Source organism: Vulpes vulpes, chromosome 5, assembly GCF_048418805.1.
Source record: "Vulpes vulpes isolate BD-2025 chromosome 5, VulVul3, whole genome shotgun sequence".
Lineage (NCBI taxonomy): Eukaryota > Metazoa > Chordata > Mammalia > Carnivora > Canidae > Vulpes > Vulpes vulpes.
In genome coordinates, this window is record NC_132784.1 from 76,854,928 (window position 1) to 76,881,045 (window position 26,118).

Below are 26,118 nucleotides of genomic sequence, written 5' to 3' on the forward strand. Positions count from 1 at the left end.
TTAATGTTGCAGTGAATGTGCAAGTGCTCCTCATGGATTTTGATTTCAGTTCCTTTGGATAAATCCCAAGAAGTGATTGCTAGATTATATGGTAGTTTTATTTTTAATTTTTTGAGGAATTTCCATGCTGTTTTCCATAATGGCTGTATCAATTTCCATTTCTATCAGCAGTGGGCAAGTTTCCCTTAATGGGGAACCACATCCCCATTTTTTTTCTTGACAGCCACCCTACCAGGTGGAAGGTGATATCCAATTGTAGTCTTGATTTGCATTTGGTAAAATATCCGTGCTAACTGAAGCAATTCAAAGATTCAGTGCAATCATTATCAAAATATAAAAATACCAACATAAATAGAAAAAAAAACATTTCTATAATTCATGAGGTACCAAAAAAGACCTCGAACATGCAAAGAAATTTTGGGCAAGAGGAACAACACTGGAGTCATCACCCTTCCTAGTTTCAAAATATATTACAAAGCTAAAGCAACTGAACTGTATGATATTGATATAAAAACAGACACATAAAACAATGCAGCAGAATGAAGAGCCCAGAATAAACCCACCCACATACAGCCAATTGATCTTCAGGAAGAGTGTCAATACTACACAATGGTAAATGAATATCACTTCAACAATTGTGTTGGAAAACTGGATATTCACTTGCAAAAGAATAAAACCCAACCCTTGTCTTAGACCATGCACAAAAGTAAAACTCCTTAAAAAAAAACCATATGGGTGAAGAAGCTTCATGACATTGGACTTGGAATGATTTCATTGATATGGCACCATAAACGCAGGCAAAAAAAAGCAAAATTAGATGAGTGAGAATACATCAAATTAAAAATCTTCTCAACAACAACAACAAAAAAACAATCAACAGAGGGAAAAGGGAATTTACAGAATGGGAGAAAATATTTACACATTACTTGAACAGACATCTCCAGAAAAGACATACAAATGGCCAACAGACCAGTATAAAAAATACTGAACATCACTAATCATCAGGAAAATGCAAAACTAAAGCATTGTTATAAATTCGATATGGAAGGACTCTATGTATTCAATAAATAATAATATGTAGTGAATTGTTCCAGAATCATTTTCTTTTTTATTAGTGAGAAAATCACCATGTATGTATTTTGAACGAGAAGATAATTGGATCATATTCCCCTTGGGGCATCTCCTGTGGTTTCAACAACAGTCGTATTCGTGAATATAAGCGCTCTAAGTTAATCATATCTGTGATGCATCTAACTTTGACTTTGCTGTTGCACAGGTAAGAGAAAATTTCAGGTCATTTGCAGAATGTTTCAAAGGTGGGATCTAAAATATCAAGGTCAAACATGTTATAAATCCCCAATACTAAGCCCTTTAGATTGTTACTATTGCACAGGTGAATAAATAAAACAAAGAAAATAGAAATTAATGAATTTATGTTTGTAGAGACAATTAAGAGTGCTCCAAATTGAATCTTGCTTTCATTTTTTGATGGAAGACAGAGTAGTTTGCAGCAAGAACAGTCAGGAAAATGTATCACTGGAGGCCAAGAAAGCCTTTGACCTATTCACTTATATTGGAGCATATATTTTGCTATGATGAGGAAAACAATTATCTTTTTATTTTGCTAGCTCTGTGAGGTCAAAGCCACTTTGATTTGTTGCTTTTTCATAATGTTTTTCTAGTCTTGGAGTTTAAACATTATCTAAATATTTATCAAGAATCATATTTTAGGGTGCATTGATTGGCTCAGTCGTCTGAGTGTCTGCCTTAGGCTCAGGTCATGACTCCAGGGTCCCAGGATCAAGTGCCTGCATTGGGGTCCTGACTGTGTGGGGAGTCTGTTTCTCCCTCTGCTCTGTCTGTCTCTCATGAATAAATAAATAAAATATTTAAAAAGAATCATATTTTATTCCAGTAGAGGTGGCTTGTGAGGTCAGTTAACAGAGTGAAGCCATCGTGTAACAGGAGATAGTGTAAAATAGTAAAAAGTGCATGCACTAGGAGTGGCACATGAGAGTGAATCTGGGCTCCAAGCCTGAAATAAAGTAATACACCAAAGTCTGTTTCTACCACAGGTGTTCAATACACAGCTGTTACTTTTCTTCTCTTTTGCAAACAGTGTTGCAATGTTGAGCCAAATATATTTGGAATTTTCTGCCCTCTAATACAATTGTATTTTTTGAAGGTGGCTTTACCTTAATTTTAACAGTTGAAGTTGTATTAAATTCCTCAAGAATCATAGTCATTTTCTCTCTCTGAGTCCTTTCAATATATTCTGACATTTACTTATATTTAATATGAGTTTTATTTGGACATCTAGTCAAATTCCTGTTTCAAGAGAATCCAGCTAAAGTTCTTAACATTATAGTCTTCCCCTATCTTATTTGCCCAAGTAAACTTAAGCCCACTGTAATGTAACAAATGAATTCATGGTGATGTATGTATGTGTATTTTTGGTATAAGCAGATCCCACAATTGACAAAACTTCTTTACTCTCTAAAGAATAATACAGACTTAAAGAGTAAGAAAAAATCATAATGAAAATAAGAGTCATTGGATTTAATCCTGAGAGAATAATGTTTTAGTGTGTATTAAAAATCACTAAAACAACATATCATATATAGCTGAAGAATGAAATATTTGGTTCAGGGCTCTGGAAATGTTGATTTTTTAATGATTATTTAAAATAGTAATTTCATGACCCAATATTTGCTAATTATTTAAAAATAAGTACATCTGATTACAAACATTCAATTATAAGACCATCTTAAATTTGCTGTATGTTTTATTTATTGCTTTATACATTTAATGAGTCTGCCTGCCTTTATTTATTTATAAAGAAAGAAAGAAAGAAAGAAAGAAAGAAAGAAAGAAGAAAGAAGAATATTATTTTGTCTGCTTCATCATTAAAATACGTTACTATTTTTCAGAAGAGAAGTAAACTTCAAAATGAAAACCTAACATCACACAGGTCTTTTATTCATGAACATGGCTATTGAATTCACACTTTCAGATTCTAAATCCTGTGTTGTCTTGAACAAGGCATATCACTGAACTGATGTCAAAAATTGCATTGGGGCTGATCTTCTTGCAACTCCCAGTCAGACTTAAAAAATTATATATATATATTTCATCATATTCATCAAAGTTCGCATTTCATTTCTTTTGAATGTAGCTTTTACTTCAGATACATAAACTCTTTCACCCCTTGTCTAAATAAACACTTGACTTAATAAATATTAAGGTCATATTGTTCCCTATGGCTTTTTAAAATAAGAATAAAAAACATATGAAGTTTGCCCTATCAAGTCACTGAGACATTTTAATTAAATTATACATTTAAAAGCATTTTTAAATATGAGAGTCACTCAAAATAATCATTTAATTGGATTACATAACTTGTGGGTTCTAATTTGTTTCGTCTATATTTTTTTATTTCTAATACATACGATTCAATCTAAAAACCTGCTTTCTTGATTATTTTATATGAGTATTTTTTTTGTTTTCTTTGCCTTTAATTTTTCCAGTAACTCTATTAAAATGTTTTCTACTAATACTGACAATTTTTTGAGGCATTCCTAATTTTGTCTTTTTCACAAGGTTGTTGGGATGTTCCTTCTGCTTCCATCACTATATGGCTCTCTCTCTTACTGATGGGATCCATGTCAATGCATTGAAACAAGAGCTTGACTTAAATTATGGATTTAAATAAAGCATACATTTTTATTTGCAGCAGATCATGTACTCTCAAGACTGATTTAAATTCAATGTGAGTGACTATATTAAAAAAATTAAAAAAGAAAAATAAATAAAGAAAGCAGAAAGAAAGAAAGAAAAAGAAAGAAAGAAAGAAAGAAAGAAAGAAAGAAAGAAAGAAAGAAAATAAAGAATGACTTCAATAAAACTTATCCTTTAACTTGTGAATATAATTGGCTAATTGAAACTCTGGATTCAAATGTTGGTCTGACTCCTGATTTTTTAACAATAGGATTATCCAGGAAAGAGTCCTATTTCTTTTTTCATTTTTTCCTATTTTTTCGCTCTTGAATATTTTATGTCTTGGTGTATTATTCATTTTGTTGTTATATTTTAATTACTGTTTTTTTAATGAACAGCTTACTTGTAACTCTTAGTTAATAAGTGTACAGTTGTTATTTCACTAGTAATAAATAATACCTAGATAAGAATAATATTAAAAACATATTATATAGATTTTCAGAATAATTTTTTTCTTTTTCACCCATTTTTGAAGGAGTCAAAAAGCATATAGAAATTAGATATCCAGAAATAAAACCTATAACCATATATCCAGTCAAAAAAGAAATAATTTGAATGAAATATAAGTGGTCATATAATTGCTTAATTCAATCATGTCCTATTATCCTGAAAAAAAAAAATCTTAGTTTTGTCAGATACACTCAAGATCCTATAGAGGTAGAAAATTTTTACAGCTTACCTCACAAAATATTACTGCTCTATAGAATCAACAAAATTTAGGAATGGCCAGGTGGCTCAGCAGTTGAGTATCAGACTTCAGCTCAGGGCTTAATCCTGGGGTCCAGGATCCAGTCCTGCATCTGGCTCCCTGCAGGGAGCCTGCTTCTCCCTCTGCCTGTGTCTCTGTCTCTCTTTGTGCCTCTTATAAATAAATAAATAAATAAATAAATAAATAAATAAATAAAATCTTTAAAAAAAGAACCAATATAATTTAACATGTTCTATGTTTAACATAATTTTGAAGATTCAATCTTATTAACATATTTTGTCTTTCAATATTTGCCCCAATATTTTATTATAAATATTAACATTCCCATTCTACAGGTGAATAGGTTATAACTGATTATTTTACACAATGACTGAAAGGTCTAGAATGCTGAGATTTTATTCCAATGTCTGTACACTGATACACTTTTTTGCATGTATAGATGAAGGAAATTATTTTTTAGCCAATCATGTGGTGGTTTACTGTGACTTAATATGAAAACAGCTAATAAAATGCAGTGGCAAATTAGCCCATTGACCTGATTGTTTTAGAAATGAAAGGGATTAAGCCAGTGAGTGAACACCCATATCTTCCACTTGATTCTGCAGCAAGTAGTATGAACATTTGATCATTTTGTCATTGTCTTCTGATCTACAACTGGGAAATTTTACATTGCCAAAAAATAAATATGAGGGCATAACACATGTTCCCTTCAGTTAAAGTATTGAATCACAATATTGTTTATTCTTTTTCTAGCGAATAGATTATTTTATGAATATCTTCAAGTTTTTTCCCTGAAGTGTCAACATGAAAAATGTCACTGAAGTTACTACATTTGTACTAAAGGGCTTCACAGACAAACTTGAGCTACAGATCATCTTATTCTTCCTGTTTCTAACAATCTATGTCTTTACTCTGATGGGAAATTTAGGACTGGTTGCATTGGTCATTGGGGATTCCCGGCTCCACAACCCCATGTACTATTTTCTGAGTGTATTATCATCTGTGGATGCCTGCTATTCTTCAGTAATTACCCCAAATATGCTAGTAGATTTTATGTCAAAGAATAAAGTCATTTCATTCCTTGGATGTGCAGCACAGATGTTTCTTGCTGTTACTTTTGGGACCACAGAATGCTTTCTCTTGGCTGCCATGGCTTATGATCGCTATGTAGCAATCTACAACCCTCTCCTGTATTCTGTGAGCATGTCACCGAGAGTCTATGTGCCACTCATCATTGCTTCCCATGTTGGTGGCATTTTGCATGCTTCTGTACACTCAGTGGCCACGTTCAGCCTATCCTTCTGTGCATCCAATGAAATTAGACATGTCTTTTGTGACATCCCTCCACTACTTGCCATTTCTTGTTCTGACACCCACACAAACCAGCTACTGCTCTTCTATTTTGCGGGATTTATTGAGATAACTACTATACTGGTAGTCCTGATCTCCTATGGTTTCATTGTCTTGGTAATTCTGAGGATGCATTCTGCTGAAGGCAGACGAAAAGTCTTTTCTACATGTGGCTCTCACTTAACTGGAGTGTCAATTTTTCATGGTACAGTTCTCTTCATGTATGTGAGACCAAGTTCCAGCTATGCCCTGGACCATGACATGATAGTGTCAATATTTTACAGCATTGTGATTCCCATGCTGAATCCTATCATCTATAGTTTGAGGAACAAAGATGTAAAAGATGCAATGCAGAAAGTGTTTAGGAAAAATTGATTTGTCAACAAAGTATATTTTCACAGTAAAAATTAAATTAAAAAATGAGTGATGCTTTCTCTACATTTCAATATCAGGAAGATATGATGAAAATGTTTTGTTTTAGCTTATTAATGTATTCTTGCTTTCCTTGGATATTTTTTTCTCCCTAGGTATTTTAAAATAAAGATCATAGTCAATCCTCTGCTCATACTATTTTCATATGCAGAAAATGTATATTATTCATTTTCTTTTTAAATGTTCCTGATGATATATGTATATACACATACACTTATATATGTATGTGTACACACATATATGTTTGTAGAAGCTACTAATGGGTATAACACAAATGCACACATGGGCGCGTATGTATGTAACCTTTACTTTGCAATGTTGTATACTATTTTCTTCCATCTCTGTATTACCTGAACGTATAAACTATAATATCTGCAATTATAAATAACACTATATCTGACTAGCTTGATCAACTATCACCTAATTGGTAGCAAAGCCACATCTCACATAATTCCAGCCCACTTTCAATGGAGTCATTGGTTCAGATTCTAGTTCAGAGAACTCTGATCCATCATTAGACCCATGCATTGGCAGCAGTCTAGTCCCAGACTATGATTCAGGGATCACAGGCAGTATGTTCAAATCCCTGTAGTTTCTGACACACTATTTGTGATGATGTGTTTCTCCCTTTTGTGTTATTTTTTACAGAGCATGGGCAATAAAATGCTTTAATTTTGGGATGCCTGGGTGGATTAGCGGTTGAGTGTCTGCGTTTGGGTCAGGGTGTGCCCTGAGTCCTGTGATCGAGTCCTGCATCAGGCTCCCTGCATGGAGTCTGCTTCTCCCTCTGCCTATGTCTTATGAATAAATAAAATCTTTATAAAAAAAAGAAGTTTATCACTTTTGAAAAAATGCTTTAATATCTCAAGAAAACAAAGTCTAAGCATTAGCATTTATTGAGATCAGATCACACTTACATTCAAGAATGACAAAAAGAAGTACAATTTGGAAAGTAAGGCAAAACTGGCTGGCACAGACCTGTCCTCAACAAATTACCTAGAAAACCATCCAGTCATCCTGAAAATCTACGAATTCGGCCTGAGATTTAAAGAGAGACCAGCCGGAACGCTACAGTGAGAAGAGTTCGCGCTTCTATCAAGGTAGGAAGACGGGGAAAAAGAAATAAAGACACAAAAGGCCTCCAAGGGGGAGGGGCCCCGCGAGGAGCCGGGCTGAGGCCTGGGCGAGTGTCCCCAGGACAGGAGAGCCCCGTCCCGGAGGAGCAGGAGCTGCACCAACCTTCCCCGCGGAAAGGGGCTCCCGGGGAATTGGAGCAGGATCCCCAGAAAGGCGGGGATGCCCTCGGGCTCCCTGGGACAGTAACAGAGGAACTGCGCCCAGGAGAGTGCGCCGAGCTCCCTAAGGGCTGCAGCGCTCGGCGGGACCCGGAGCAGCTCGGAGGGGCTCGGGCGGCGGCTCCGCGGAGGGGGCTGCGGGGCGGGAGCGCGAATCCAACAGCGCAGGCCCCGGAGCACAGGGCGCCGGGACACAGCCCAGGATCCAGCCTCCCCCCGGGACAGGCAGAGGCCGGGAGGGCCCAGGACAGCGAGGACGCTCCTGCCTGGAGCTGAGCAGATCAGCGGCCCCGCCCCGGAGCCCCCAGGCCCTGCAGACGGAGAGCCCCGGAGCTACTGCGGGGGCTGACTCCAGGGTCCCAGAGCTGCCCCCCCACTGTGGCTTCCTCCCGGGGCCTCACGGGGTCAACACCCCCCACTGAGCCCTGCACCAGGCAGGGGCAGAGCAGCTCCCCCAAGTGCTAACACCTGAGAATCAGCACAGCAGGCCCCTCCCCCAGAAGACCAGGTAGACGGACCAGTTCCAAGGGAAGTCAAGGGACTTAAAGTATACAGAATCGGAAGATACTCCCCGTGGTTTTTGTTTTTGGTTTTTTTTGTTTTTGTTTTTGGTTTTTTTGTGTTTTTTTTTGTTTGTTTGTTTGTTTTGTTTTGTGTTTTTTTTTTCTTTCTTTCTTCTTGATTTCTGATAGCTTACCCCACCCCACCCCTTTTTTTTCTTTTTTCTCCTTTCTTTCTTTTTCTTCTCTTTTTCCCCTTTTTTTCTTCTTTCTCTTCTTTCTTTTTCTCTTTTCTTTCCTTCTCTCTCTTTTTCTCCTTTTCCCAATACAACTTGTTTTTGGCCACTCTGCACTGAGCAAAATGACTAGAAGGAAAACCTCACCTCAAAAAAAAGAATCAGAAACAGCCCTCTCTCCCACAGAGTTGCAAAATATGGATTACAATTCAATGTCAGAAAGCCAATTCAGAAGCACTATTTTACAGCTACTGGTGGCTCTAGAAAAAACCATAAAGGACTCAAGAGACTTCATGACTGCAGAATTTAGATCCAATCAGACAGAAATTAAAAATCAATTAAATGAGATGCAATCCAAGCTAGAAGTCCTAACGACGAGGGTTAACGAGGTGGAAGAACGAGTGAGTGACATAGAAGACAAGTTGATGGCAAAGAGGGAAACTGAGGAAAAAAGAGACAAGCAATTAAAAGACCATGAGGATAGATTAAGGGAAATAAATGACAGCCTGAAGAAGAAAAACCTACATTTAATTGGGGTTCCTGAGGGCGCCAAAAGGGACAGAGGCCAGAATATGTATTTGAACAAATCCTAGCTGAAAACTTTCCGAATCTGGGAAGGGAAACAGGCATTCAGATCCAGGAAATAGAGAGATCCCCCCCTAAAATCAACAAAAACCGTTCAACACCTCGACATTTAATAGTGAAGCTTGCAAATTCCAAAGATAAGGAGAAGATCCTTAAAGCAGCAAGAGAAAAAAAGTCCCTGACTTTTATGGGGAGGAATATTAGGGTAACAGCAGACCTCTCCACAGAGACCTGGCAGGCTAGAAAGGGCTGGCAGGATATATTCAGGGTCCTAAATGAAAAGAACATGCAACCAAGAATACTTTATCCAGCAAGGCTTTCATTCAAAATGGAAGGAGAGATAAAGAGCTTCCAAGACAGGCAGCAACTGAAAGAATATGTAACCTCCAAACCAGCTCTGCAAGAAATTTTAAGGGGGACTCTTAAAATTCCCCTTTAAGAAGTTCAGTGGAACAATCCACAAAAACAAGGACTGAATAGATATGATGACACTAAACTCATATCTATCAATAGTAACTCTGAACGTGAACGGGCTTAATGACCCCATCAAAAGGCGCAGGGTTTCAGACTGGATAAAAAAGCAGGACCCATCTATTTGCTGTCTACAAGAGACTCATTTTAGACAGAAGGACACCTACAACCTGAAAATAAAAGGTTGGAGAACCATTTACCATTCAAATGGTCCTCAAAAGAAAGCAGGGGTTGCCATCCTTATATCAGATAAATTAAAATTTACCCCAAAGACTATAGTGAGAGATGAAGAGGGACACTATCTCATACTCAAAGGATCTATCCAACAAGAGGACTTAACAATCCTCAATATATATGCCCCGAATGTGGGAGCTGCCAAATATTTAAACCAATTAATAACCAAACTGAAGAAATACCTTGATAATAATACACTTATACTTGGTGACTTCAATCTAGCTCTTTCTACCCTCAATAGGTCTTCTAAGCACAACATCTCCAAAGAAACGAGAGCTTTAAATGATACACTGGACCAGATGGATTTCACAGATATCTACAGAACTTTACATCCTAACTCAACTGAATACACATTCTTCTCAAGTGCACATGGAACTTTCTCCAGAATAGACCACATACTGGGTCACAAATCGGGTCTGAACCGATACCAAAATATCGGGATAGTCCCCTGTATATTCTCAGACCATAATGCCTTGAAATTAGAACTTAATCACAACAAGAAGTATGGAAGGACCACAAACACGTGGAGGTTAAGGACCATCCTGCTAAAAGATGAAAAGGTCAACCAGGAAATTAAGGAAGAATTAAAAAGATTCATGGAAACTAATGAGAATGAAGATACAACCGTTCAAAATCTTTGGGATGCAGCAAAAGCAGTCCTGAGGGGGAAATACATCGCAATACAAGCATCCATTCAAAAACTGGAAAGATCTCAAATTCAAAAGCTCACCTTACACATAAAGGAACTAGAGAAAAAGCAACAAATAGACCCCACCCCCAGCAGAAGAAGACAGTTAGTTAAAATTCGAGCAGAACTCAATGATATCGAGACCAAAAGAACTGTGGAACAGATCAACAGAACCAGGAGTTGGTTCTTTGAAAGAATTAATAAGATAGATAAACCATTAGCCAACCTTATTAAAAAGAAGAGAGAGAAGACTCAAATTAATAAAATCATGAATGAGAAAGGAGAGATCACTACCAACACCAAGGAAATACAAACGATTTTAAAAACATATTATGAACAGCTGTACGCCAATAAATTAGGAAATCTAGAAGAAATGGACGCATTCCTGGAAAGCCACAAACTACCAGAACTGGAACAGGAAGAAATAGAAAACCTCTCCAGGCCAATAAGCAGGGAGGAAATTGAAGCTGTCATCAAAAACCTCCCAAGACACAAGAGTCCAGGGCAAGATGGCTTCCCAGGGGAATTCTATCAAACGTTTAAAGAAGAAATCATACCTATTCTACTAAAGCTGTTTGGAAAGATAGAAAGAGATGGAGTACTTCCAAATTTGTTCTATGAGGCCAGCATCACCTTAATTCCGAAACCAGACAAAGACCCCACCAAAAAGGAGAATTACAGACCAATATCCCTGATGAACATGGATGCAAAAATTCTCAACAAGATACCAGCCAATAGGATCCAACAACACATTAAGAAAATTATTCACCATGACCAAGTAGGATTTATCCCTGGGACAGAAGGCTGGTTCAACACTCGTAAAACCATCAATGTGATTCATCATATCAGCAAGAGAAAAACCAAGAACCATATGATCCTCTCATTAGATGCAGAGAAAGCATTTGACAAAATACAGCATCCATTCCTGATCAAAACCCTTCAGAGTGTTGGGATAGAGGGAACTTTCCTCGACATCTTAAAAGCCATCTACGAAAAGCCCACAGCAAATATCATTCTCAATGGGGAAGCACTGGGAGCCTTTCCCCTAAGATCAGGAACAAGACAGGGATGTCCACTCTCACCACTGCTGTTCAACATAGTTCTGGAAGTCCTCGCCTCAGCAATCAGACAACAAAAAGACATTAAAGGCATTCAAATTGGCAAAGAAGAAGTCCAACTCTCCCTCTTCGCCGATGACATGATACTCTACATAGAAAACCCAAAAGCCTCCACCCCAAGATTGCTAGAACTCATACAGCAATTTGGTAGCGTGGCGGGATACAAAATCAATGCCCAGAAATCAATGGCATTTCTATACACTAACAATGAGACTGAAGAAAGAGAAATTAAGGAGTCAATCCCATTTACGATTGCACCCAAAAGCATAAGATACCTAGGAATAAACCTAACCAAAGAGGTAAAAGATCTATACCCTAAAAACTATAGAACACTTCTGAAAGAAATTGAGGAAGACACAAAGAGATGGAAAAATATTCCATGCTCATGGATTGGCAGAATTAATATTGTAAAAATGTCAATGTTACCCAGGGCAATTTATACGTTTAATGCAATCCCTATCAAAATACCATGGACTTTCTTCAGAGAGTTAGAACAAATTATTTTAAGATTTGTGTGGAATCAGAAAAGACCCCGAATAGCCAGGGGAATTTTAAAAAAGAAAACCATAGCTGGGGGCATCACAATGCCAGATTTCAGGTTGTACTACAAAGCTGTGGTCATCAAGACAGTGTGGTACTGGCACAAAAACAGACACATAGATCAATGGAACAGAATAGAGAACCCAGAAGTGGACCCTGAAATGTATGGTCATCTAATATTCGATAAAGGAGGAAAGACTATCCATTGGAAGAAAGACAGTCTCTTCAATAAATGGTGCTGGGAAAATTGGACATCCACATGCAGAAGAATGAAACTGGACCACTCTCTTTCACCATACACAAAGATAAACTCAAAATGGATGAGAGATCTAAATGTGAGACAAGATTCCATCAAAATCCTAGAGGAGAACACAGGCAACACCCTTTTTGAACTTGGCCACAGTAATTTCTTGCAAGATACATCGACAAAGGCAAAAGAAACAAAAGCAAAAATGAACTATTGGGACTTCATCAAGATAAGAAGCTTTTGCACAGCAAAGGATACAGTCAACAAAACTAAAAGACAACCTACAGAATGGGAGAAGATATTTGCAAATGACGTATCAGATGAAGGGCTAGTTTCCAAAATCTATAAAGAACTTATTAAACTCAACACCAAAGAAACAAACAATCCAATCATGAAATGGGCAAAAGACATGAAGAGAAATCTCACAGAGGAAGACATAAACATGGCCAGCAAGCACATGAGAAATTGCTCTGCATCACTTGCCATCAGGGAAATACAAATCAAAACCACAATGAGATACCACCTCACACCAGTGAGAATGGGGAAAATTAACAAGGCAGGAAACAACAAATGTTGGAGAGGATGCGGAGAAAAGGGAACCCTCTTACACTGTGGGTGGGAATGTGAACTGGTGCAGCCACTCTGGAAAACTGTGTGGAGGTTCCTCAAAGAGTTAAAAATAGACCTGCCCTACGACCCAGCAATTGCACTGTTGGGGATTTACCCCAAAGATTCAGATGCAATGAAACGTCGGGACACCTGCACCCCGATGTTTCTATCAGCAATGGCCACAATAGCCAAACTGTGGAAGGAGCCTCGGTGTCCATCGAAAGATGAATGGATAAAGAATATGTGGTTTATGTATACAATGGAATATTACTCAGCAATTAGAAACGACAAATACCCACCATTTTCTTCAACGTGGATGGAACTGGAGGGTATTATGCTGAGTGAAATAAGTCAATCGGAGAAGGACAAACAGTGTATGTTCTCATTCATTTGGGGAATATGAATAATAGTGAAAGGGAATATAAAGGAAGGGAGAAGAAATGTTGGGAAATATCAGGAAGGGAGACAGAACATAAAGACTCCTAACTCGGGGAAACGAACTAGGGGTGGTGGAAGGGGAGGAGGGCGGGTGTTGGAGGGGAATGGGTGACGGGCACTGAGGTGGACACTTGATGGGATGAGCACTGGGTGTTTTTCTGTATGTTGGTAAATTGAATACCAATAAAAATTAATTAAAAAAAAAAAAAGACTTCCTGTCAAAGCCAGAGAACTTTTCCCCTTACTTTGATAAGCATTTTGTAGAAATAAATGCAGCATTTTCACCCTCAAAAAAAAAAAAAAAAAACTGGCTGGCACATTTGACTCTTCCCAGAACTAAGTCCAATTATTCCTATGAGATCCTTGAAGGCTTGGCCCAGTTCAGCTTTTAGTTCTGTTTTCCTTTGACCTTCACTCTCTGATGCCCTTGCAGATTCACCACTCCTCAGTGCCCAGGACCAAGAATCAAGGTACAAAAGAGAGTCCCTTCTATTGTATGCTTTGCCCTCTTTCCAGTAGATATTATTGCCATTGCAAAGATATGTCTCCTTCAAGGATAATTTTAGGTTGTGATGTTCTCTCTTCTTTCACTTTTATATATTAATCTTTAATTATTGTTTTTTTAAAACTATTTTCTTAAGGGAGTGTCTGTATTCTTTAATTCCAACAGGGCATTCTCCTTAGAATTAGAGTCCAGCCTAGGGGCACCTGGATTTCTCAGTAGGTTAAGCCTCTGCCTTTGGCTCAATTCATGATCCCAGGGTGTTAGGATGGAACCCCATGTCAAGCATCCTGCTCAGCAGGGAGTCTGTTTCTCCCTTTCCCTCTGCTCTTCCCCCCTACATATTCAGTCATTCTCTCTCTCTCTCTCTCTCTCTCTTTTTCAAATAAATAAATAAAATATTTTTTAAAAAGTTGAAAGAATTAGAGTCTAGCCTAAATATATTTCTCTAGAGTGGATTAGTATTTCTCTAAAGGACTAAATAACAACTCACCAGTTAGTATACAGAACATTTCTTATCACCATATATTCCCACCATGATATCTCTGCATTTATTTTCTCCTGTTTACAGGCTCTTTCCATTGCTATTCACATGGTTCCTTTCTTCAAGCACAAAACTAAAATATGGTCACTGATAAGCATTATCCTTGCATATCTAAACCATGCAAATGAAGAGTGACTGTGTGTGTATTTATGATTCAACATTAAAGAGATCTTTAAATGCAACTCATAATCACTAAAATAGATACATTTTATGCTTTAAAATTGTGAAGAAGGTCTGGGGATGCCTGGGTGGCTCGGTGGTTGAGTGACTACCTTCGGCCCAGGGTGTGATGCTGGAGAACTGGGATCGAGTCCCACGTCGGGCTCCCTGCATGGAGACTCCTTATCTCTCTGCCTATGTCTCTGCCTCTCTCTCTCTGTGTCTCTCTTGAATAAATAAATATAATCTTTAAAAAAAATAAAATTGTGAAGGTCTGAATGAAAAAAATAATCACAAATATAGTAAAAGAAATAATAATAAACTCAAGAAAATAAAAGTAATTATGCATCTAGTTCAAATAATAAATAATAGACTAAAATTCCATAGAATTATGAACAAAGAATACACACAGACAATTCACAAGAAAAGAAAGTTCTTTAGACCAATCCATATACATTACCTTAATAGCCATTAGGGAAATGTGAATGTAAAATGATGTAAAACACTTTTGCACACTTATACCACTGACAGACATTGAAAAGTCTGGGACTATCAAATGATATCTTCTTATGAGAAGATAAAGGAAACATTTGCAGTCTGCCTGTAGGAATATGTCTGTGTGCCCTGCTTACAAACACCCTGAAAGGTGAAAGTTTGGATCTACTAATGGTCCTATTCCGTCTTAGAATTTTATTTGCTTGACCAAAGTATGTTTTTATACAGCACACGCAGAACTTAGGAAATGGAAAATATATCTTGTGCAATAAATATAAGCTTTAAGTAAGAGATTAAACTGTAAAATTAAGTACCAATAACAATGGAAAGTGTAAAACTATTTTTTTAAATACAATGTTATGGGGATGCTGAACAGATGAGAAATTTCAGAGTTGATGAAGGAATGGAAGTACTGTTAACTCACCAGGGTAAAGACTATCAGCCACATGACAGACAAGTGACAACTTACAGAGGAAGTAACAAGCTGCCTTTGGTTACTTGGACTCTAGTAAGAACCACAAGGATTTCAACATGAAGAACATGAAGACTCCTAACTCTAGGAAACGAACTAAGGGTGGTGGAAGGGGAGGAGGGCGGGAGGTGGGGGTGAATGGGTGACGGGCACTGAGGGGGGCACTTGACGGGATGAGCACTGGGTGTTATTCTATATGTTGGCAAATTGAACACCAATAAAAAATAAATTTATTATTTTAAAAATGCAAAATACATCAATAATTTTATATTGTTTATGTATGGATATGATATTTGGAACATATTGAGCTTAATAAAATACATTATCAAAATTAAAAAAAAAAGAAATTCCACACACAAAAAATGAAATAAAATGTTATCAGTTTAATTATAATATGTATACATGTGTAAGAAAAGATCACAAGATTATATGAAAACTTCATTTTCCATCAAACAATTTTAATTAAAAATTAGGAAATGACCAGGAATATGATGGGTAACTTCAGAATTTCAGTAAAACAATCGGTAGTATTTTCACAGTGATGTACATTTTATGTTTATGGTATATATCATCTCTATCTTATGCAGATACACCAGAGCTTGTTCTCAACATGAGAATAGAAGCTTTGCATTCAGTTCTATTCCCAATATTCACAGTAAAGGGGAACATTAGGGCCAGAATCCCCAGTTTCCCAAATGTTGGATTTTCTCCACCCCAGGGCCAGCAGCCACATTTCTGAAAAGATTACAGGGGACAATTCAAAACAAACAAATAGTGGAATAATTGCCCATGATTGCTACTTAGTAAAATAATCTAAGTACATCCCTAGGCTATCTAATATTTTCACTCTGTAGGTATAATTCTTGTGTGGAGACTTCATTAATTGGTCTTTCTTTCCCTGGAGAATCAAAACTTTATCTGGGAATTTCTGTTTTCCTGTGTAGGGACCGGATCCATAAACAAGTTTACTTCAGTGTTGGGCCTTCAGGGATTTCAGACACTTGTAAATCTCTTCAGTGTGCAGAACCTTTGCAATGGGTCTCAGCAGATCTCTGGGTCAGGTAGGTTCACCCCAACAGTTTACTTAATACTCATCCTGGATGTGAAGACCAAGTATCTTGGGAGCTTTATGGATTCAAGTCAGACTCAGGACTGTACTGATATCTGCTCTATTCACTTTTCCTGATAGCTAACTGGAAGGGAAGGGAAATGACTCCAACAATGGTGCCCAGAATCCCTGCCGATAAACACAACAGCATGGGTATCTCTGCAGAATAACAAAGAGTCATTATGAGGATTCTATTTTTCATTAGGATAAGAGGAATGTTTCTGCCTTAGAGCTTGTACAATTGATGTTTTAGAAGGCACTCTACATCAGACAGGAAGCTTCTTATATGTCTTTGAAATAGATTTCTTCTCCAAGAAAGACCTACTAAATTGCTTAATATCAAGAAAAATGTTTCTCTCCTTCTGGTTGTTCACATTGCCAAGGTGATGAATCTAACAAGGAAAGGTTCCCTGGTGTCAACCAGAAGGCTTTCAGTTGCTGGTGGACACTGCCAGGTCATGTCAAGATGCAGTTTATCTCAAACACAACTCAGGTTTAAATAAGTTTAAGACAAAATTAAACAATTAGAGACCAATGGAACATCTCTTAAAATCATTTCAGAAGATTACTTATAAATATTTTCAATATTATTTCTCAGCCAAAATGTAATATAAATGCTTAACATTAGGTATATTATTTATTTATTTATTTATTTATTTATTTATTTATTTATTTTTATTTTAGAGAGATAGAGAGAAGGAGTGGGAGGAGCAGAGAGAGAATATCAATCAGATTCTGCACTAAGCAAGGAGTCCCACTCAGGGCTGGATCTCAGGAACGTGAGATCAAGACCTGAGTTGAAACCAAGTGTTGAATGCTTAACCAATGGTACCACCCTGGCACCTCAACATTATGTACATCTTTAAAGTTCTTTTTATGACATTTTATTTTGATAGATTCATAAAATATTTCTTTTCCAAAGCAAACTTGAAAAAATATGTGTAAAAAACTAACATAGCTTTATCAGAAACAAATCTGAAACCATCCTGAATTAATAAAAGTACTTTATTTCAGTGGCATACTTACCAAGAGAAAAAACTACCAAGCTTTGACATTAGTAATATTGCTTTAGAAGAAGGAATTAATAACAGGTAATGTTTCATGCAAATATGTTTTTTAAAAGTTAATTGCATGAATTCATAGCTCAGAATCCACAATGACTATCGGTGCTCTTTTTTTCCTCTTTGTATATTAAGGATATATTTATTGAGTATCTAGGTCTCAAGAGTAAAACATGCACTGAGCTGCTTTATGAGCAGGAAAAAAACAGGAAATGTTTTGTTTAAAGTGAGTATCGCCACTCTAGTTACCATCATAAACTCGCCTGTGCATTTCTTTTCAGATGTGGTGGTAGGAGAAGAGATATGGAATATCTAGTGCAATATAGTCCTATAACCTAATCAGACATATTTTGGAATATGGAATGTAGTATCTTTAATTAAACAGACACCACAGACTTAAGAAATAATCAGATTTTGGGAGAATACAACCTGATTTGTTCATTAAGTAGATAGCCAGATACCATGTATCCCAGTTACCTGAATATGAAAATTATACTTCAATATTTCACATTTCAACTATAAAACTGGTTAGTGAGGAAGAATGGGTTACGAGGACATAAACAGGAAATTACATTAGAAAATCATTTAAAACATGCTATAGCCAGACCTGCTGATGCCAATTTTTCTGCATTCATTGTTAACAGGCCCTACTAACTGGTGTTTGTGTATTATTTCATTACATTCACACAACACAAAAACATAAATACTTGATACAAAAAAATCACACACTCAGTAATTGGTGGACTAACAGCCAACCAATGAAGTGACCAAACAAACAAGCAAACAAAACACATAAAGCAAAACCATAAAACCATAGTATCAATCAATATTGTACACAGATTCTGTGTAACTTATAAACTGTCTTATCAGACATACAAATAATTACAACCATCTTCTAGGACTCCCCTGTAGAATAATGAGATCATTATATTGAAATGACTAGCATCATTCTGGGCCCAGAGTACACCACATAGTGAATAATGTTAGCAGTCTTCTCCACACGTTTATCTAAGCAAGAAAAAGCTTGAGCAAATCAAGCTTGAGCAAATCAAACCTACAAGTAATATTTTTCAAAATATCAAAACAGCTTCAAATATTTTATAGGAAACAGCTGTAAGATGGAAAAAAAAAAGAGAGGCTGCCAGGACACATTAATAAAAAACTGTCTGAGCAGATACAGGTTAGAGTGATAAAAGGACCAAGTTATTTGGCTGAAGAAACATGATTATTTTTTTTTTAAATTCAGGTTCTGAATAACACTGAGAAGGAACAGACTGAGGTACAGTCTGTTGGTGGCAGCTGAAACAGCATGATGTTGTAGACATAGTTAAGGAAAACCCAATATAGTCAAGTATTTCATGCAGATACATAAAAATCCCCAGGCTGATAAGAAACAGGTTGTAGAGAAAGCCATTGGCAGAAAGTTAAAAATAACTGAAAGTCACTGGAAGTCATCTGTTTCATCAACTTCTCAAATGTAGTTAGAAACATACACAGAAGCAGGAGTGTTGATGTAAACATATATTTGGGGAATATTGTAATTAATATGATTATGTGAATAAAATTTCAATACATATAGTAAATTACTACATATAAAACCAATATAAATTGTATTTAGCACAGAGTTAAAAATAGCTTGGGAAAACAGTTTCATTAAGCTGAAACTGATCTTTAGAAAAACTGGTCTTTGTATTTCTGAATTTTGTTAAAAATTGGGAGATATACAAGTAAGGTTTGACATTTCCAATTGTGAACAAAAGTAATCTGATTTAAAAGAAACAGTCTTTTAAATCTGATTTAAAAGAAACAGCATGAACCAGAAAAATCAACTTGACCATCTATTAACCTCCTTCCATTTTCTCCATTAAAAGATGAGAAAAACAAATTAAATGGCCTCAGGGAATCTGACCCACCTGACTGAGTTCATTCTCAGGGGAGTCTCAGACCGCCCAGACCTCCAGATGCCACTCTTCTTTGTTTTCCTGGTGATCTATGGGCTCACAGTGGCAGGGAACCTGGGCATCATCACCCTCACCAGTGTTGACTCACAGCTTCAAACGCCCATGTACTTCTTCCTCAGGCACTTGGCTATCATCAATCTTGGCGATTCTACTGTCATTGCCCCTAAGATGCTGGTCAACTTCTTGGTTTCAAAGAAAACCATATCCTACTATGGATGTGCAGCCCAGCTGGGTGGCTTCTTAGTTTTTATCGTGGGGGAGATTTTCATGCTGGCTGCAATGGCCTACGACCGCTACGTGGCTATTTGCAACCCCCTGCTCTACATGGTGGTGGTATCTCCGCAGATCTGCCTTCTGCTGGTGTCCCTCACATACCTCTACAGTCTGACCACAGCACTGACCGTCTCCTCCTGTGTGTTCTCTGTGTCATACTGCTCTTCAAACATAATCGACCATTTTTACTGTGATAATGTCCCTTTGTTGGCATTGTCCTGTTCTGATACCTACATTCCAGAAACAGTAGTGTTTACCTCTGCCGGGACCAATTTGTTTTTCTCCATGATTATTGTTCTAACCTCCTATTTCCACATTGTCCTTGCCATTTTGAGGATACATTCCTCAGAGGGACGACGAAAAGCCTTTTCCACCTGTGCCTCCCACATGATGGCTGTCACTGTGTTCTATGGGACCCTTCTCTTCATGTATTTGCAACCAAGGACCAACCACTCATTAGATACTGATAAAATGGCCTCTGTCTTCTACACCCTGGTGATACCGATGCTGAATCCCCTCATTTACAGCCTAAGGAACAAGGATGTGAAGGATGCATTCAAGAGATTCCTAAAGAGCCCTTGCCAGGCTTTCAAATTAGTGTAAATTTAAAGATTCAGTTCTCTTATTTAAGGGTTTTTATTTGCTCCTGAAAAGCTAGTATCTACTAAGTAGAGGCAATAAATAGTTATAAATTTTGTGGTTTCAATGGGTACATCTTAACTCTTTCTATTCCACCGTCAAATATCCAACTATCCCTAATACAAAGACATATTAGTTGACCATACAAAATACGCTTAAGTGGTATAAAATATTTTCAAAGTAAGCATATTTAAGGTAAAACACAATATTGTATTTTTTGTGATTCATATATCTTGACTTTCTTAAATTCATTTTTGTCTTGCACCTAACATAAATTTTAATCACAGAAAAAGAAATCTTTAGGAGAAAAACTAAAAACAGCAAAAAATGCCTAGATATCCATTGAAAGAGAACCTATAGCAAACAGAAAAAGGAAACCTACAAAAGGAGATTCTACGTTTCCACTACTATCATGTGTTACATGTAGACGAGGCAAAATATTGCCGAGGTTGACGAGGTTGATATTTCATTCCAGTGTGCCATAAAATTAACATTCTCCATGTCTTATTCTCAGAGCAAACGTTGTGGTATAGCGCTCATTGTCTGTGTGATAGATTCATAACAGCAAACTCCACTTCTTTTGACATTTGTACATAGTGTGTTTTGGAGTAAAACTCATTGGAATGAAAATAAAAACATTGTCTTCAAAGGGACACCAACTCTCAAGGGAACTCTGATGGAAAAAAACAGTCATCATGTGCCATATCTACTTCTGTACATGTAAAATGTTCCTAATTTACAATGAGTAAAGGAGACTGGTCAGGGCATGCAAGACAGGCAACATCTGGAAATGATATGAAATTTGGGGAGGTGGGATGTCAGAAAGAAGGCAACTATAGGGAACATGAAACTCGGGTCTATGAATCATTTGTCAATTTAGTCATAAACAAACAGCAAAGCTGAAAATATAAAGTGACACTGTATGTTCGATACTTCTGGTCTCTTTTTTTCATGGAAGATAGCATGTTCACAGTCCTGGGGATAGGGATGTGGGCATCCTTGGTGGGTAGGCGGGCGTACATGATTCTGCCTAAAACATGTACATCTGTATATTGGCATAGTATCTTAGCCTGGCAATCTAAAACCTTGCAACTGTCTCATTCACTAGTACTCAAGGGGATAGTCTCTCAAAAGCTTACATAGTATATACCCTTTCTGCATGTGTTAGCTACAAAATTTACCCTAAAGAAACTCTACACAATGCCCACTCTAAATGAAGGATAAGATAAGTTCATTAGGTTGAAAGGTAACACAGTGCATGCACACACACACATGCACACCCACTCACATATCACTTGTACACGTTTATCAGAATTGACGAATCCACACATTCAACCAACCAGGCAGGCACATGAGCCCAGTACCACCTTCCCTTGAAGTAACGTAGGGAAACTCATTTATGTGGCAGCACTGATCTCCAATTGGTCAAAGCTATCAACTTGCGAGATGCTAAGTCACCTGTACTTCCAGTTTATACCTTCCTAACTGCTCTGCAGGTTCCATGGCATTTGTGTCCAGACAGTGACAACAAAATCCCCCTAGCGGTGAGGGGAGAGGGAAGATGCAAGACAGTCACAAAGCAAGGTCTGACAGCTCCTGTGAGAGACAGGACACACATCGAACAGCACCACAGAGCCCCTCCTGAAACTGCCACAGTAGTGGTAGCTTTGACCCCACTCTGTATATAGGGATGTTCTAGGCAGTAAGCATCACAGTGCCACACAAAGAATCCTTTCAAGACCACGAAAATAAGAAACACCATCCAAGTTTCTCAAATTCAGCCTAGAAAATGCCATTTTGACCCGAAAACTAACTGAAGCAGTATTTTCACAGCAGCTCCTTTTGTTTTGAAGCACATAATCATGTATCCCAACATTTTACTTATGACCCAATAGATGTCTGTAGCATGATTGTTTCCTCCTTTATCAATTGTCTGATAGGTAACAGTAATTGGCATGTTTCTGAACTTTTCAGTTGAAAGGTTAATCTAAACAAATGTAAGACTTCCAATGGAGATTTTATTGTCTCTTCAGGTCTAGATAAGCTTGGTTTGAACTGCTAATGCCATCTTCCTGCAAGTCCAAAAGGCTTCACCAGATATCTCCATGCCATGAGTCCCATCTATCATTTCTGCTTTGCAAAAGTCTGCTTCCAAAAAAAAAAAAAAAAAAAAATTAAAAAAAGAACTAACAAAAGTCTGCTTCCACAAGCCATTTCCATGGAAAGAAAAAAATCCTTTCAAGGAAAATCAATAAAGAAGTAGAAATCACTGCAGATATGAGTGACAGGAGACAAGATAGAGGGTTCTATGGTAGCATCAGGTCTCCTTATGGTTTTATTTTTTTTTTTTTGTATTTTTTATTGGAGTTCAATTTGCCAACATATAGTAAAAACCCTATGTTCATCCTGTTAAGTGCCCCCCTCAGTGTCCGTCACCAAGTCACCCCATCCACCCCACCTCCCCTTCTACTACCCCTTGTTACTTTCCCAGAGTTAGGAGTCTCTCATGTTCTGTCTCCCTCATTGATATTTTCCACTCAATTTCTCTCCTCTCCTCTATAATCCCTTTCACAATTTTTTATTCCCCATATGAATGAGACCATATAATGTTTGTCCTTTTACGATTGACTTACTTCACTCAGCATAATACCCTCCAGTTCTATCCACATTGAAGCAAATGGTGGTATTCATTGTTTCTAATGGCTGAGGAATATTCCATTGTATACATAAACCACATCTTATTTATCCATTCATCTTTCGATGGACACCGAGGCTCCTTTCACAGTTTGGCTATTGTGGACATTGCTGCTAGAAACTTTGGGGTGCAGGTGTTTCAGTCTTTCACTGCATCTGTATCTTTGGGGTAAATCCCCAGTACTGCAATTGCTGGGTTGTAGGGCAGGTCTATTTTTCACTCTTTGAGGAACCTCCACACAGTTTTCTAGAGTGGCTGTACCAGTTCACATTCCCACCAACAGTGCAAGAGGTTTCCCCTTTCTCCACATCCTCTCCAACATTTGTTGTTTCCTGTCTTGTTTAACAGTGAATTTTCCCCATTCTCACTGGTGTGAGGTGGCATCTCATTGTAGTTTTGATTGGTATTTCTCTGATGGCCAGTGATGTGGAGCATTTTCTCATGGGCTTGTTGGCCTCGTGTAGGTCTTCTTTGGTGAAATTTCTGTTCAAGTTTTTTGTCCATTTCATGATTGGATTATCTGTTTCTTGGCTGTTGAGTTTAATAGGTGCTTTACAGATCTTGGATACTAGCCCTTTATCTGATAGGTCATTTGCGAATATCTTCTCCCATTCTGTAGGTTGTCTTTTGGTTTTGTTGACTGTTTCTCTAGCTGTGCAGAAGCTTTTTATCTTGATGAAGTCCCAATAGTTCAGCTTTGCTTTTGTTTCCCTTGCCTTCACAGAAGTATCTTGCAAGAAGTTGCTGTGGCCAAATTCAAAAAGGTATTTCCTGTGTTCTCCTCTAGGATTTTGATGGAATCTTGTCTCACATTTAGATCTTTCATCCATTTTGAGTTTATCTTTGTGTATGGTGTAAGAGAATGGTCCAGTTTCATTCTTCTGCACGTGGCTGTCCAATATTCCCAGCAGCATTTATTGAAGAGACTGTCCTTTTTCCAGTGGATTGTCTTCCAGCTTTGTGGAATATTAGTTGACCATAGAGTTGAGGGACTATTTCTGGGTTCTCTATTCTGTTCCGTTGATCTATGTGTCTGTTTTTGTGCCAGTACCACCCTGTCTTGGTGATCACAGCTTTGTAATACAACTTGAAATCCAGCATTGTGATGCCCCTGGCTCTGGTTTTCTTTTTTTAATATTCCCCTGGCTATTCGGGGTCTTTTCTGATTCCACACAAATCTTAAAATAATTTGTTCTAACTCTCTGAAGAAAGTCCATGGTATTTTGATAGGGATTGCATTAAACGTGTAAATTGCCCTGGGTAACATTGACATTTTCACAATATTAATTCTTCCATTCCATGAGCATGAAATATTTTTCCTTCTCTTTGTGTCTTCCTCAATTTCTTTCAGAAGTGTTCTGTAGTTTTTAGGGTATAGATCCTTTATCTCTTTGGTTAGGTTTATTCCTAGGTATCTTATGCTTTTGGGTGCAATTGTAAATGGGATTGACTCCTTAATTTCTCTTTCTTCAGCCTCATGGTGAATCTATAGAAATGCTACTGATTTCTGGGCATTTATTTTGTATCCTGCCACACTGCCTTCTTATGTTTAGAGAAACTTAACTACAGCACCACAAATTAATTTCCCACTACTCTTCTTATATCTCCAGATTCAAAATTTATCATTATTCCTTGTTTTACTCCTTCTCTTTGTACCACTTTTCTTTTCTCTTTGTGTCTCAATAAAGGCTACTGAATTTTTCTTTCCTTCTATTAAATAGAGCTACTGTTTATGAAGTTTGATGCCCTTCCATAAATTATACTCCATGTCACTGTTCCAACCTTCCCTTCAGGATTGGTTTTGACTCCTTCAATATTTATAAAGCTAATGAGCAATCATTATTTGAATTAGAGAAATTTTGTCGACAAACATAGTTTTGATAACAATTCTTACCTCAGCTCACAAAATGTACAAGACATTAGGTTACTTATAATATAAATACGAAAATGACTACTTCTTAAAAAGAATGCAGAATAGAATATTACACAATCATAACCACCACGAGTTCTCTCAGTTTGTGACCACATAGAAAGACCTAGAGGGATCACATTAAGTATAATAAATTCAAGAGAAAAAAGCAAATACTTTGTGATTTCACATATTAGCAAAGCAAATGAACAACAAAGCAAAGCAAATGAACAAACAGATTCTTAAATATAGAGAACACACTAGTTTTTTTCCAGAAAGTAAGTGTAGAGGAAATGAGCAAAATAGATAGAGGGGATTAAAAGATACAAACTTCCAGTTTAAAATATGTAAATCACATATATGGAAAGCACTCTACAGAGAATAGTCAATAATATTATAATAGTATTGAATGGTGACAAACTGTGACTGTGCTTATCATGATGAGCACTGATACTGTACACAATTAATAGAACCCATATGTAATATACCTGAAACTAATACAGAATTCTGTGTTCATTATACTTCGATTTAAAAGCATCTAACCAAAAAAGTAGTTTGAATTATAATTGTCAGAAGAAATTACTAATTATTTCTTTAAAATACTTGAAATATATATTTAAAGATCTAATAAGTTAATGTTATTATATGATAAATGTTATTACTGTGTACACAGTCAAAAAGTGATTAAAGTATGGGCTGAGATTATGCTATATTAATTTAAAATCTTTATGAAATATGTAAAGAAGATACTTTCATGTTTAGATATGGATGCCTAAAACTTGGGTGATAGATCACAGACTAATCAAATTTGGGGGCAAACTAGCAGTTTCTTAATCTCTGTTGTAATCACCTTTCTCCTTGCATTTTTTCTCAGTATTTTTCAGCATTTTATGTGCATTTCATGCTTCAACCACAGGGAATTACAAGCTCTGAAACAGAAAGGCAGTGTGGCAGGCCCCCAGGACCAGCACGCAGGGGTGAAGGATGACTGCATGGTGGGCGGGGGGGGGGGGGGGGGGGGTGGCGCGGGGCGGTGCTGTGCCACCACAGGAGAGTCAGGCTGCAGCTCAG

At 37.2% G+C, this 26,118-nt stretch overlaps 2 protein-coding genes across 2 annotated transcripts; both read left to right on the plus strand.

The window, feature by feature from the left end:
- Window positions 1–5,290: 5,290 nt before the first annotated feature.
- On the plus strand, window positions 5,291–6,211 carry LOC112930560 (olfactory receptor 5T2-like). The gene has a single exon (XM_026012904.2). The coding sequence runs from the start codon at window positions 5,291–5,293 to the stop codon at window positions 6,209–6,211; it is 921 nt and encodes a 306-aa protein (XP_025868689.2).
- Window positions 6,212–19,459: 13,248 nt separating this feature from the next.
- LOC112930625 (olfactory receptor 8J2-like) lies at window positions 19,460–20,407 on the plus strand. Its single transcript, XM_026012966.2, has one exon. The coding sequence runs from the start codon at window positions 19,460–19,462 to the stop codon at window positions 20,405–20,407; it is 948 nt and encodes a 315-aa protein (XP_025868751.1).
- The last annotated feature ends 5,711 nt before the right edge of the window (window positions 20,408–26,118 follow it).

Bases quoted from the DNA above. Each gene is read 5' to 3' on its own strand.
- LOC112930560 (XM_026012904.2), top strand. From the start codon at position 5,291: ATGAAAAATGTCACTGAAGTTACTACATTTGTACTAAAGGGCTTCACA.
- LOC112930625 (XM_026012966.2), top strand. From the start codon at position 19,460: ATGGCCTCAGGGAATCTGACCCACCTGACTGAGTTCATTCTCAGGGGA.